At 37.2% G+C, this 13,958-nt stretch overlaps 1 protein-coding gene across 1 annotated transcript in view; it reads left to right on the top strand.

Annotated features, from left to right (window-relative positions):
- Positions 1–13,958, top strand: part of NEK7 (NIMA related kinase 7) — a 53,808-nt gene that overhangs the window by 8,038 nt on the left and 31,812 nt on the right. Inside the window, exons 3-4 of the mRNA XM_009477668.2 lie at positions 7,505–7,567; positions 8,112–8,222. Coding sequence (XP_009475943.1) covers positions 7,505–7,567; positions 8,112–8,222 — 174 coding nt within the window. The remainder of the gene's footprint in view (positions 1–7,504; positions 7,568–8,111; positions 8,223–13,958) is intronic.

The raw sequence follows: 13,958 nt of genomic DNA on the forward strand, positions 1-13,958 counted from the left end.
TTTAATTTCAGTCACATTTTCTTTTATTCAAATTAAAATACTGTGCGCTTTTTTTTTCTGATGCCTCATTAATGGAAGCTCAGCATGGACAAAACAGGAGGAATGCTTCTTTCTGTCATGAGGGAGAGGCTCTATTCTCTCTGGTTTTTAGACCTGTGCATGGATACCACTTTCCACATTTCCACATTGAGACAGTGTCTCTAAATGCTGCACTTTGTATTAAATAACATAACTGATAACTGAATTTCTTCTATTTTCCCATTTTCTGCCCTTTCTCATCTCACATCTTAACTACTACATGCCTTCCTCTCTGATCTTGCAAGTCGTGTCCGTTCCACCCCCTCCCTGTTTTGTTTTCCCTGGCTGTGTTGAGTGTATAGCTGTTCTCTTTATGTGTATTTGGTCAGTGGTTCCCCATGTTTGGTCTCTACCTTCAAGGTCTACTGTGACTTAGAAGTCTTCAGTAATCCTCTCTTAAAGAGTTACTGGATCTCAGGCCATTATTTGTTCCAAAGGATTGCCAGTTTTGAGTTTTTATGAAGCTTTCCAACAAAAATGTTTATTTTCTGCTATTAAAATTTTATTTGGCTGAAATATGTACAATATTGATAAATGTTACATTAATGTGTACAAAATGTATGTTTGTGGAACTCAATGTGAACAGAAGCAAGTGGCAGTAAGATGCTGTGGGAGGAAGGACAAGCAGATGGTGACAGAAACCACTCTCTCTGAATTTGTAGTTGCTGCTGAGTCCAGATGACATGAAGAAGTAGTATTCTTGATTTGATTTCCAGCAGGATATGTAGCAGAGTGAAAACTGTTTAATTTGCAGTTTCTTTCTAGTAATTTAACCAGCAGAATACAGAAAATAGTTTGCTGGGTCTCTTCTTCTCGTTGTACCCTTTGTGCTTCATCCTCCCATGTGTGGTTTGCCGCCTTGTAATTAGGGAAGTGGTATTTATAATAATTAGGTTCTCTCTTTTTCCATGGAACTGTGTTGCTGAGAGGCTGTTGAAATATTACCTAAATAAAACCAGAATTGAAAACCAAATCTTCATTACTCCACTTTGATTCATGTCTAAACTACACTTTGAGTCAAAGAAACATCAGGAAAGATCAACCACAGATAAACTATGAACATAGCAGCATAAGTTTGAAGAGCTTCTAGATAAGTTCCCTAACATGTTAAGTCTGAGGTCCGAACTATACTGAAAGATCATGCCTGAGAAAGAAGCAGTACATCTCTACTACTGCCACCCTGAGTAACCCTTGCAACAGCACCACCAACACCCTGAGGTATGGTGTGGCATTCTGAGCAATGAGTGTTTTAGTGGTCACTTCCAAGGGGGAGGTAAGCAACTGCTAGATACTGGAAAAATGCTCACAAAACATCCTTAAAGGGCAAAAGAGTTGTAAATATCTAAAGTCGGTGACTGTAAGGCTGTATGAGTTCACTTTGAGATTTTTTTTTAAGTAAACCTTAGCAAATGAAAATTTAAGATACTATGTGAAACTGCATATTTCAACAAAATTCCAGATTCATTACATTTCTGCTGTACATTGTTCCATCTTTCCTTCCTTTTCATTCCAAAATTGGAGACCCCTGTGTTAGAGATTCAGACAATGAATCCTTTTATCTAGCACTTACATTCATTATTCATTGTGCATTGTCAGTGGATTGCAACTTCAGCCCTGAATTAGAGATAATTAATCTTAGGAAAGCACTTGTAATTTCACACTTTATGAAGCACTATTGTCTCAGTACAGCAGTGCAGTGGTGGCAAAATAAATGCTCATTGTTGCTATGCAGTATTGTATCTCGTAATATTTATGTGCATTCCAAGTCTTTATTTTGCTTGCCTGTTTGTAGGTTTTTGTTATAGCAGTCATGTTTGCGTTTCGCTTTGGAAATATTTTTTGCCAGTTTCATACAGAATTTCAAACAAAAATAGGTTAACTTGTAATTTAAATGGTGAGGTTAGAAAGACCTTTATCCTTTTCAACACTGAAAAGGAAAACTTGAAAAAGTGATGGACTTTAGAGCAAGAGGAATCAAGTAGATTCCCAACTTGGCATGTTACTTCAGATGGTGAGTTAAATTGGTAGGTGGTAATTGATCAGATACAGTATGTGCTTAGAAGCTAAGGCCTGATATTTTCCATCTGGTGGTTAAATGTTTGTAAACCTTCTTGCTATGCACATAGCCTTCTAAGAGCTCTGGTTGCATGTGCAAGCATGTATGTAAGAACTTTACTCAACAAGTTGATTTTGTGTATTGCAGCCTTTTGTTTAGTTTACACATCTGCATAGGGAGCAGTTCCTGCTCTGTATTTTTCTAAAAAATATCAATATCTCTTGACAGTACTTACAACTGGTATTTCTAGAATGCTGAAAGAAAAAAATTGTAATCTACACCCACATGAAGGTACTGGAGAAGTGATTCAATTCCAAGTTACCGGAGATGTCCTAGTTGCATAGCATATAGAAGGGAATATTTTGGAATAAGTATGAATATATGCTTGTCCTTTTACTCCTCCTTTGTATGCTATTGATTGCAGTGGAAGATGAAAAACTGAGAGCTAAAAATGGACTTTTTGTTTCACTTAGCTTTCTTGCTAAGTGGAAAGAAAAATTGCTAAGGGCTTTTAAAATGCTCTTTTAAGTCTCTTCAGCTGTATTTGCCTAATTGTTTTCAGAAATTTCACAGTAATTGCTAACTAAGGTATAGTGCTTACTGCAGTGAGTTTTTTTTGATTACACTCTTCATGAAAACTGGCACATCATAAAAACATTTAATATCATTTTTGCTTATTATTAGGTTTTCCACAGCAAACATAATTCCTTTGTAGAAATGTTAATCTTATCATAGTCCTTGAAATAGAAACTGGGGAAAAATAATTAAAATTTTAAATAAGAGTGTATTACACTGTGCAATTTGTGCTGACTAGAGAAACACACCTCCAGTCTGAATTACCCTGTGATCCTGACCTCATAAGTGGAGTCAAGAATTAGAATTTATTGTTAGTCTAATTAATGCCCTAGCAGTCTAATCAAAATGCAGCAGTTTTTATTGTTAGCCAATTAGAGTGATGCTAACACTTGTAGTCTAATTACTGCTAGTTCCCAATAATCGATGTACATGAGCTTCTTCACATTGACCCTGTTCAGGCTCACCCTTCCCGTTTCCTGAGCTCTGCTGGGAGGAGAATGCTGGTAGTGGCTCTATCTGGGATATGCTGGGTGCTTTCAAGCAGTCAGTTGCTAACGCTTTGTGTTGGTCCAAAAGTTTAGTGATGTTAATCACACTGGATTTGTTAGACCTTTATTGTATCTGCTGTAATTTCCTTAAGACCGTGCCATTGCACAAAGCTGAGCTGAATCTAAAAACAAGTTAGACACAAGTCATCTGACTGTAATGACTTCGTTACAGTTAAGTCTCTTGACTGCAAAGCATGTGCTGCTACAGCTAAATCCAAGCTCAAAAGATAGGTTCAGGCCAAGCGAAGTCCAGCCAAAACGTGGGAAGTTTTAGGCCTTACGTTTCTGAGGTAGTCTGCGGCTGGTGGCCTGCTAATAGCAATAGCGATACTGTCTTTATAGGGCTACAAATTGTGTGTGTGTGTGAGAGAAATCTCTGTGCAACACTCATGTTAGTGGGGGGGGGGAGCATAAGCTGACCTTTCAGGTTGGCTTGATGAGTAATAGTAGCCGAAGATGGAATTAGTCCTCTTGCAAAGCTATAAGCTGTTACAGTTGTGATGGAAGTACTGACATCTCTTCATACTGGTCAGTCTGTAGTAAAGCACAAGTGAAGGACAGCTCCTGCGTAGTCATCTGGTCTGCAGCAGCTTCTGCAAAACAAGCCTTCTGATTGCTGCCAGGTGCCATGTGTAGTTTTGACATGCACTTGAAAGGATGTTCTAAAGCTCTTAAAATCTTTCATTGAGACTTCCATTTTTCAGTGTGAGACATTTGTCAGTGTTGAGTCATCTTCTGGTGATGAAGCGTGGAGGTTTTCTCATGTTTACAGTCACCTCCCTGTGAGCTGACATGGCTTATTACACTAGGGGCCTCTGATCCGAACTACAGCAGTTTGGCAAAATGGAAAGATAATCTATGCAGAAAGAAAATCTCTGCAAGCTGTTTGAATCTGGTATGATAGGGTAGAGGTTCTTCAGAGGCCATGGATTGGTGATTTTTTTGTTGTTGTTGGGTTGTGGGTTTTTTTCCAATCTTATTGTTGGAGGAGGTTAACTGTGAAACTGAAATTCTGGATTTCTGGGAAATGCTATTTATAGTCTTTTGAGGTTAGATCTGGACCAAAGTCTATCGGAGAACCTCAACAATGATACGGAGTAAATCCTCAGATTGTCTGTCTCTGTAAGGATCAAAAAAGCATCGTTTTTTCTGTCTTGCTTTATTTTATTTGGGTAATGTTTGAAATAGCTTAGCTGAAGCTGTGACAAATTTGCCACTCTGCTGTATGAAATGTGGAAAAAGTATAGGGAGTCACATTTATAAAGCTTAAGTCTGTCCTTTCATGAGAGCAGCTGCTTGGTGTAGTCTACTCCAGGCTCTTTAATAACAAATTAGAAGTACTGGGAATACCAGCCAGAATACACAAACAAAATTTTGTCTTTCTTTCCTGTGCCTTGATCCTAGATCTTTCACAGTCCCGAGTCTAGGGCTTTATTTTTGTTGTTCTGTTATTGCTCTATGAGAGGTACTGATTTACGTCCTTATCAGAGGCATAGCTTATAAAAAAATTTGCTCGCAAAATTTGCTTGTTTAGGTGTGTAGGGAAGCACTCCTAGTATAGGTAAGTAAATAAGAATATTGGAACAGTCATTAACAGGTGCAAACTGCCCTGGTTTTTCATGCAATGAAACTCTTTTGTTTTTGGATCTTGAAATTGTGCTTTCAGTAATTTCTCCAAATGTTACAAGTAGATAATTTGTGTACAGTTTTCAGTCTAAAATTCTGTCTGCAGTTTTGATTAGGTTGTCCAGTGTGTTTGGAGTTCTCTGTATAATCTCTCTCTGTATCATGTATGAGGAATGTTCTTATCTCACTATTATCTAGAACAAAAGTGTGAAGTTTCAAGACTTGCCCCTATACCTGTCCCCTTTTTTTCCCCTGCTCCCCCATACACACTTTCATTGATTGTTTTTGGGGGAGGGGGTATAAAATTTTCCATTTACTGGTCCCTTAGATTGCAGGGAAAGACAATTATGAACTCCTGCCTTCCCAGTAATTCCTCAGTTCATGTGCTACCTCTCGCATTTAGAACTTTTCTAAGTGTTTCCTAGAAAAATCATCACAGTCCTTCATGACTGTATCAAATACTAGGACTTTAGTCTATTGTCAAAATGGTTAAAGAGCAATGTTTTTTGCTTTTTTGGTGGTTTTTTTTTTTTTTTTTTTCATTCAGAGTTGAGATCTATAATAGATACAGGCTATTTCATCTTCACTAACTTCCCAACCTTAATTCATCAACTGTCTTTTCTGTTTTTTCCATCAGTGTTATTTACATCTTAATACTTGTACCTGTAATTTTACATATAGTACTAACTCTTTTCTTTTACTACATCTGAAATTGCTTTATTTCTGAGTGTTAGCATTCCTTTCTTGTGACTTACCCAACTGTGTGTCTGTTAAGTGCCCCACAGTCTCTTCCTTGAATAATTGCTTCTAGCTCAGTCGATTTCCCATCATCCTGGCATTAATATACAAGTAGTTGTGAGATGGTTTATTCCCTTTCTTCCTTGGCAAGTAGTTTTGTTTTCTTCTTTCTTTCTTTCCTCCTCTTCCTTTTCTTCTTACTATCTACAAACCTGACATTTCAGTTCTTGACTTAGAGTTGTCTTTTTGACAAGAAAAGTTTATCTTTTATCCACTCCAGGCTGTTTTTAATTATGCCAACTCTGAAGACAGAAGATTGAATGTCTGAAAGGAAGTAGTGGCTAGTCAAGAGCACGTGTGTGCTCTGCAAGAACTGTGCTCCATGGATGAAGTCTCTAGACTTCTCCTTGCGGTTGATTAAAGGAATGACAAACTTACTGTGCATAGTGGCATAGAAAATTAAGGTGACTTTTAGCAGATCATATGTGGACTTCCTTGGGGACAGTGAAAGAAGGTGTGATTTGCATGGACAGTTACGCAGTCAGTTTAAGAGATGACGTCTTTGCAGACATTTAGTATTCAACGTGCTGTTAATCGTTATTTTTGTTTCTGGGGTTAGTGGCAAGATATGAAATAGAGGTTGTCAGCTGTTGAGCTTTTGATCACTTTGAGCTGATGGAACCAGGTACCAGTGATCTTCACAGTACATAATGCATCTTTTCCTGGAGACTATCTAGAAAGAAATGATGTGCATTGAAAAGATGTAACCGGAAAGGTAATCTCATAAATGTTGTGGCCATTACTAAAACTCAGTGCGTCTCCATTATTCTTCTGGATAGCTCAAAATGTAAGAGGCAGACCACACCAGAAGTTGATGAGTGCGGCTTTTGTTTTGGTTTGGTTTTCTTTTTTTTTTTTTTTTTTTTTTTTTATTCAGAAAGCAAAGGCAAATGAGAGAGGAAGGGTTCATTCAAGAAGTAGCATTTTGGTTATTTCTCAGGGGAATAGTCAGTGGCAGTGTATGGAGATGCACATAGGAGAAAGTGAAGTGAGAAGGGAACCTAAAGGTGGTAAGAAAGGAGTGAAAATAGAAAGACGTTAGATCCAATATAGATGTGTAGAATGTGGACAAAGACTCTAATGGCAGGAAAAAATTACTCTAAACAAAAACTGAAATTAGTGGAGAGTAATGTGGTTGACTGGAGGAGGCAAAAATGAGACACATTGCAAAGTAATTTGGAGCAAATGGGAGGTAAAAACAATGAAGAGCAGAGGTGTCTAACTGTAAAAGGCTGTAAAAGTCAAGGTGACAGATGAGGGCTTAAAAAAGTGCTCTAGTAAACAAGTTACAGAACCCAAATCACTTCTTTGCTTGCTGAAGGGAAGGAAATGGGAGAGAAGGAATTGGAGGTGACAATGAAGTTTTGATCCCGAGAAAGAGAGAGTAGAAGTGTATGCATTGTTTAGAACAGAAAGGGAAGACTAGCAAGAGACTAGGGGGAAAAAAGGTATGCTCAGTACTAGAAAGAATCAGTTTGTGATAGTGGTGTGGCAGGAATGGGAGAGGAAACTGGCATTCCAACTTGAAGGAAATGTGCTGAATAATTGCTGTGTGTTTGAACAGATATGTGGAGGTGGCAATTAAGTCATTGGAGAACTTGTACTTAACAATGGACTTGTTTCCTGTGACAGGGCTAAAAGAATCGATACAGCAGTGACTCAGTACACCAGAGCATTAGGAATACTTCTTACTGCAATGTTATGTCTTGCCATGAAATGCATAACTCAAGTTGCTTTATGGATGCTATGAAATAATGATAATGATCACTCAATTTGCTATGTTTTTATCACTTAATAAAAATGTCTTATCTCTTGTGCATAGATATTTGATTTAATGGATACCAAAGCCCGTGGTGACTGCATCAAAGAAATAGATCTTCTTAAGGTAAAAGATTTGTTTAAAAAATATGCAACCGTCATCAAAGTTTATGAAGCTTTTCATAGATATACTTGATGTGTCCACTGTTGTCTGTGTAGAGTTTTTATAAGCCTCACTTAAGGAATTTTGTAATCTTTATTGCTTTAAAAATTAACATTGAGAAGTAAATCCTATAGCAAAATGGGTAACTTTTCAAGTAGAAGTTTCTGCTAAAACCACAGTATTGTAAATAACTGTGTCCAGTAAAATACTGATTTTTAAATAATTACTTTGCTGTTTCAGATAAGTTTAGCATGCTATTGCATAGTTACATTGAAGCAAAGCTTCTCTAAAATTGCGATGTCAGTCATCATGTTGATCCTAAAATGCAGTCATGTTCTTGCAAAATGTTTATCTGTAAATGCTTCTCATAAGCATTTACTTTTTGTATCATACTGAAATAGATTTTAGGGATTGTTTTGTTTGCCTAAATAAGAATGTTTCATTTGTCAGTCTTATCTTTTAACATGTGGTCTACGCTAAAATGTGCGTTATTATTCTGCTTTCTTAGCAACTGAATCATCCAAATGTAATTAAATATTATGCCTCATTCATTGAAGACAATGAACTGAACATAGTGTTGGAATTAGCTGATGCTGGAGACCTCTCTAGAATGATAAAGGTAGGAATTAACTTTTTAAAAAAAAAAAAAAAACAACCTAAAACCTTGTAATGTGCAACTTTGGCTTTTCATTTTGTGTGCTCATCACTGGGTGAAATGCAGTGAAAATGTCAGGAACTGTGGAGAAAAGTGGAGTGTTTAGACTGACTTTTTTTAATGTATGCCCAATATTGGTGCTTATGTAAGTATTTTGAACACTGTTGCCCAGAATGTAAGTGCACATGGGGACATAAGTAGACTGAAATTATATTAGCGCTGGGGAGAAAAAAAAAAGGTATAAAGAAAAGCAGTGTCACCAGCATTTAGACCAATACATTTTGATGGCATTCCTGATTTTTGGCACAGTTGTGTTTTGTGTTCCAATATTCTATTTTCTATAATAGTAGTGAAAGAGATGGGCTGGCGTCATAAGGCAGAATAAGTTTCTTCTGGATCTTGAACTTCAACCGCTAACCACTTTAGCAAACAAAATAAAGATTAAGATGGAAATAACTGCATCATTTTATAGGTCTAGTTAAATACTACTTTATCTTGAGACTGACAAATATTCTGAAAATATATTTCATATTTGGTTGAAATCACATGCAGTGAACTTACTGTTATGTGATTGTGCATTATGGATTAATTGCTTTCTTTTGTAGTTTTTAAATGCCTGTTCTTTAGCTAATCAGAAAAAATTATCCAAGACTTATTGTATAAACTTTGTATTCTGAAACTTATATGAACTTTTAACTAGCTTTTTTATCTTTGTCATCTGAGAACAACTTCCCCTCTTTTTCTACCCTTTTTCCACTGGGTCTTGATTTTAGTATGTCCATTTGGTGTACTTTGTGCACACCGACAATATTGTTGTCAACACAGTGTAACTCTGGGAACAAATAATGCCAGGCAATTAGCATTCACTCAGCAACAGCCGGGCACAGAACAGAGTTCTGCTGTTTTGCTTAGGACCTACATGAATAGAGAATGTTAATTTCTTCATTAATGACTTTCATACCTTTTTTTTTTTGAGCTTTTGAAGAATACTCCCTTCTAGATTGATAATTGTAAGGTAGGACAGTCAAAATTTGGTTCTAAACAGGTTGACAGCATTCTGTTAATATTTATATCCAAATCTGATATTTTTCTTCATCTCATGAATTATTAATTCTGTGGGCTTACATTTCATAGAACATAAAGGAAGGTTTGTCTTTTCTTTTGAATGTTGAGTTTTGACACAACAGTTATTAATATGAGTACTCTGTGACAGATTGCCTTATGGCATGTCTGGTCTTATGACCCATTGAAGCTTTTTCTTTTTCCCCTGCTTTTTTTCTTTCCTTCTTTTTTTCTTTTCTTTTTTTTTTTCCCCCCATTTTAAATCCAGTGTGTGAATAATGGCTTCGTCAGTGCAGTTGGCCTCATTACACGTTGTCCAAGTCAGTGGGTATTTCTTGCAGGCTCAATCTTGGAGGCACTTTGTGATTGTCCTCTTAACACAGGGTTCATGTTTAATGTAGCAAACTTAGATTGCTGTTTGATGTTAATGACAGCCTATCAGGCTATTATTAAATATGTATGAGGTGGCACAATGCACTCCATCTTCATGCTGCTGGTGGAGGAAATGATTTGGTAGACTACTTGGATGGTATGAGTTTAAATATGGGGTGCATCAGTTATATAGCGTCTCCTTAAAGAAGTATTTTAAAAATTGCCTGAAAAATAAATGATTTGTAATGGTATGGAGACTTCCTAGCAGAATGGCTGCCTGTCACACTCCTAAGGTAAATAACTGTGTTGTGTTATTAAAACAAACAAACCATGCTTTGGTTTCCAGTGTTCTTGCTAGAATGCTGTTCGAAGTTTGTTGGAAGATGTTGAGGCACCCCCAGAAGAGTGTTTGGGTACCAGGCTTCTTGTGTGATTTGTAGAAAGGATCAAGCATGTTTCTGAAATTTTAAATGACCACAGGTTGAACGACACTGAAACCAATATTAATGTGAGGGAAAACTACTTAACTAGTTCACTTGGGTATTTGTTATGACACTATTGTTACATCTTGCAAAGCTGCTGTGCCTCACAGTGTACCTTAATGAATTCTTTAGTTCTTCCTGTAATGAACTGCATCCTTGCTGCCCAGCTTTTATACCATCCCTCTTGTTACCTGTGAATAATGCTGTCTTTGTCCCCATTGAGTAGACAACTGAGGAAAATCACTTGGTACATTCATATGGGTTCTAATAGAATTCATAGAATCTGCTGTATGTCCAAAATGAAAAAAAAAAAACCAAACAAAAAACTGTCCATTGGCATTTACAAATTACATAATGAAATCAGAGGTGTATCTGTCTCTCTGTGTGTTTATGTATGTACATACACAGGTTAATCCACCTTACCTTAATTTTTTTTTAGTTACCTCTGTCATGGGTAGATGTTTCAGTACAGCCTCCATTCCCAAAAGTAGGAGCATCCAAAATAGAGGATTTCTTATCTTACAGCTTTTAATGGCCTGGTAGAATTCTCAGACGTGGCATGTCAGTAATACTGAGAGGCAAACATCAGTGAGGGGGAAATACTTGCATTTGACTTACAGTTGGTTTTGAACGAGAATATGTACCTCAGTCCTGTGTAACCCCTGCGTAGGGATGGTGAAAGAAGGAAAAATTATTGGTTTGTTGTATCCGTGAATTAGGCTGCTGGATACTATTGTGTCAAAGATTTTACAAGTAAATAATTAGTAACTGTTGTGCTAGTTGTTCATGGTCTGTTGTTTGTCGGTGTCTGTGGTCTCCACTATGGAACATGGTAATAATACATGGCTACCAAGGTTCAGGGTAGTTCATGAGAACTCCTGTTGTTACCTTGTAATACCACATCCTTTTGCAATACAAAAATATGTTGTAAAGCAGGTTTGAGGCTTGATCCCTTTTCCTATTAGTCATGGTTTTCCTCCACCACGGACAGTGACAGGGCAAAAATTATTTGGTGGCCGTTTTTGGTTTGGGATTTTTTTTTTAAAGCAACAACTGATATGATATATTGGATAAAGAAAATGCAATAAATAAAGAAGAATCTACTAATTGTATTAATCAAGAAAATACATTACAATGATTTAGTAAAAGGAACTAATTAGTAAAGTCTGTGCTGAAGATATTGAAGATAATGAAATGAGAATTTGAACTATTTTGCAGGACAACTAGCATATCATTTAAGAGTAAATATGAAGTTATTAGAAAAGCTTGTCAAAAGGAATGTTATCAAGACACTAAAATGTTGTGGTTTTTTTTAAAATCAGAAATAAACTTCTAAGTCTGTTCCATTTCTGCAGATATTTTTAGTTTTTCTGGCAAATAATCTTAGCACACCAAAAAAAATGCAAACTTTAAACTGAATATGTCATACAGATCTTAAAGTTAATCATGTTTTGGGAACAAGCATGAAAGCTTTCATCTAAGAAGTTGAGAATGTGTTTGCAGCTTTCTCAAGATAGATGGAAAATAATTTGATTTCTACAAAATGTCACCTAGGCACTTCACCCGCTCTTCAGAGAATACTTTTTGTGTGTATTTTTTTCCAACTTTAAATACCCACCCCCCATGCTATAATTAGCTAGGTAAAATAAGACAAATATTTTAAAACTTTTTATCAGTATGAAGTTCATATTGATATCTCAGGTTTCTGTAGTTGGGAACAGTGAATTCTTTGTCCTTAAACATACTTGGTTTTTATAGTACAGTCAATACAGTGATAGTCACTTATTTCCAAGCAATTGATGCATATCTAAATTGCTTGTTGCAGTAGCTGGAGCTCTGTTCAGACTTGTTTGAAATCTCATTGATTATCGTTCTGATGTTTCACCAGTGGTAGATATTTTGGGCTTCACTGTGTGAAATTGCGTCAGGCAATTTCTCCTCTCCACATGGTCTGGGATGCAGACGCTCCCTCCTCTCTCCATGCCAAAATATATTAGTAATGAGGTTTTTTGGAACTTACTTGCAGTACTCCGGGGTTGACTAACTTGCCTATGCTGCGTTACGGGACAGCTTGCCTTTTTTAAGGGCTTAAAGAGTGGAAGCACTTTTAGCTTCAGTCAGTCATTGGCAGCTTTGCCAGTCCAGAGTGCTGCTCCTGCCTGTGTGAAGCAACCACGACGCGGTTGCAGAATCCATGTGATGACTGCAGCCTGAGTGTGTTATAGGGTGAGATGACAGCCTTTGGGGATTTATAGAGATGTTGTAATGGCAGTGGATTTGGAAGGAAGATAGGCGCATGGGGTAGTTATTACAGTCTGCCTTAAGTGTTCGGTGGTGTCTGTGAGGCTGGACAGCACTGAATAGAGGTTTATTTACATCATTCTGAACTGGGGTGGTGATCAGATGCAGGTCAGAAACTTCTGCATGAGTTGCTTCTGTGGACTTTGCAGTGCATCTTGCTCCACTGATCTTGCAGCATGGCAGAGAGTTGAGAGGGCACGTACTACTACAGAAGCTAATTACTTTTTCTGTCTGCAAACTAGCTGCACTGGATTGCTGGGTGGCTAGTAGCCTATGATTAATCATCTTACTGCAGTGAAGCTGGTTGTGTTGCTGAGAATGGAAACTTGTCACTTTTTTTTTTTTTTTTTTCAAACTGTTTTCTGGTGGTTTGCTGTCCTGGGAATGTGCTAAGAAATAGTGATGTTTTTTCAGACAGTGGGGTTATCTGATGAATGTTGATAACATACGTTAGTGATAGTTTGACTTTTTTTATTGCAAGAGTAATAATTTTCTTCTGCTGTGATAATTGGAAGATTTTGGGGAGTGTGAAGTTAGGGAAGCACCTGTGTAAGGAAGAGGTGCAGTGTGAAAATTTAGCAGATTAGGTATTCATCCCTTCCCAGGGCATGACCCAGTGTTTTGGGAAAATCTCAGCTATTAACTGACTATTTTGTATGATAAAGAGATAGCCAAACAATACATTGATTTACAACTTTATCAGTTCTAGGAGATAGTTGGCACTCATGTTTGGAAGGCTGGCCTGGCAGGACAATGATGATGTCTCCAATGTAGTTTGAATGGCAGTGTTGCAGAAGCTGTATTCTGCTGTGCACACAGGTGTGTAGCAGGACAGTAACTCTGTTTGCTGTTAGGAGTGCCAAAGATTTAGCTGTGTGAGAATGTGTTTTCAGTTTGTCAAAATATAACAATTTCATACTAAAATGTTGCATGCCAGCTGCTCACTTGAGGGTGTATGTTTCCAAAAATGTTGTATCGTTCAGTAGATGGCTAAGGAAAAATATATTACTCTGCCGAGATGTATGTATGTATGTTTGTTTTTAATCTATTTATGTATTTTGAAATCTAGCAACCATTGTATCTGAAATATTGTAAGCCCTTTGTGCCTTGAAACAGAGACTTAAAACTTGGAAAGGGGCTTTTTCATACAAAGGTGAAAACTCACCTAAACTTAAATACTTCTAACATAAGAGTTCATATGTGCTTAACAGAAATTGCTGGAGCATAGCAGCCAAAGTGGAGAATTTCTGTACACGTAGATCTGCGTGACCCTCTTGCATCCCTTAGTGCCGACAGCATTGCGTACTACCTGAGTGACTATGAACGCTTCAACCTATAGTATGGGTGACTGAGGTGGCTTTGCCAGAAATAGCTTTTTCCAGATGCTTTGGATGGGCTGAAGCTTTCCTGTCTCTCAGAGGGTATTTAGTCTTTCTAACAATACAGGGAAGGGAGTAATCTGAGATGAATGTGGAGGAGACAA

The sequence above is a fragment of the Pelecanus crispus genome, chromosome 5, assembly GCF_030463565.1.
Source record: "Pelecanus crispus isolate bPelCri1 chromosome 5, bPelCri1.pri, whole genome shotgun sequence".
Classification (NCBI taxonomy): Eukaryota; Metazoa; Chordata; class Aves; order Pelecaniformes; family Pelecanidae; genus Pelecanus; species Pelecanus crispus.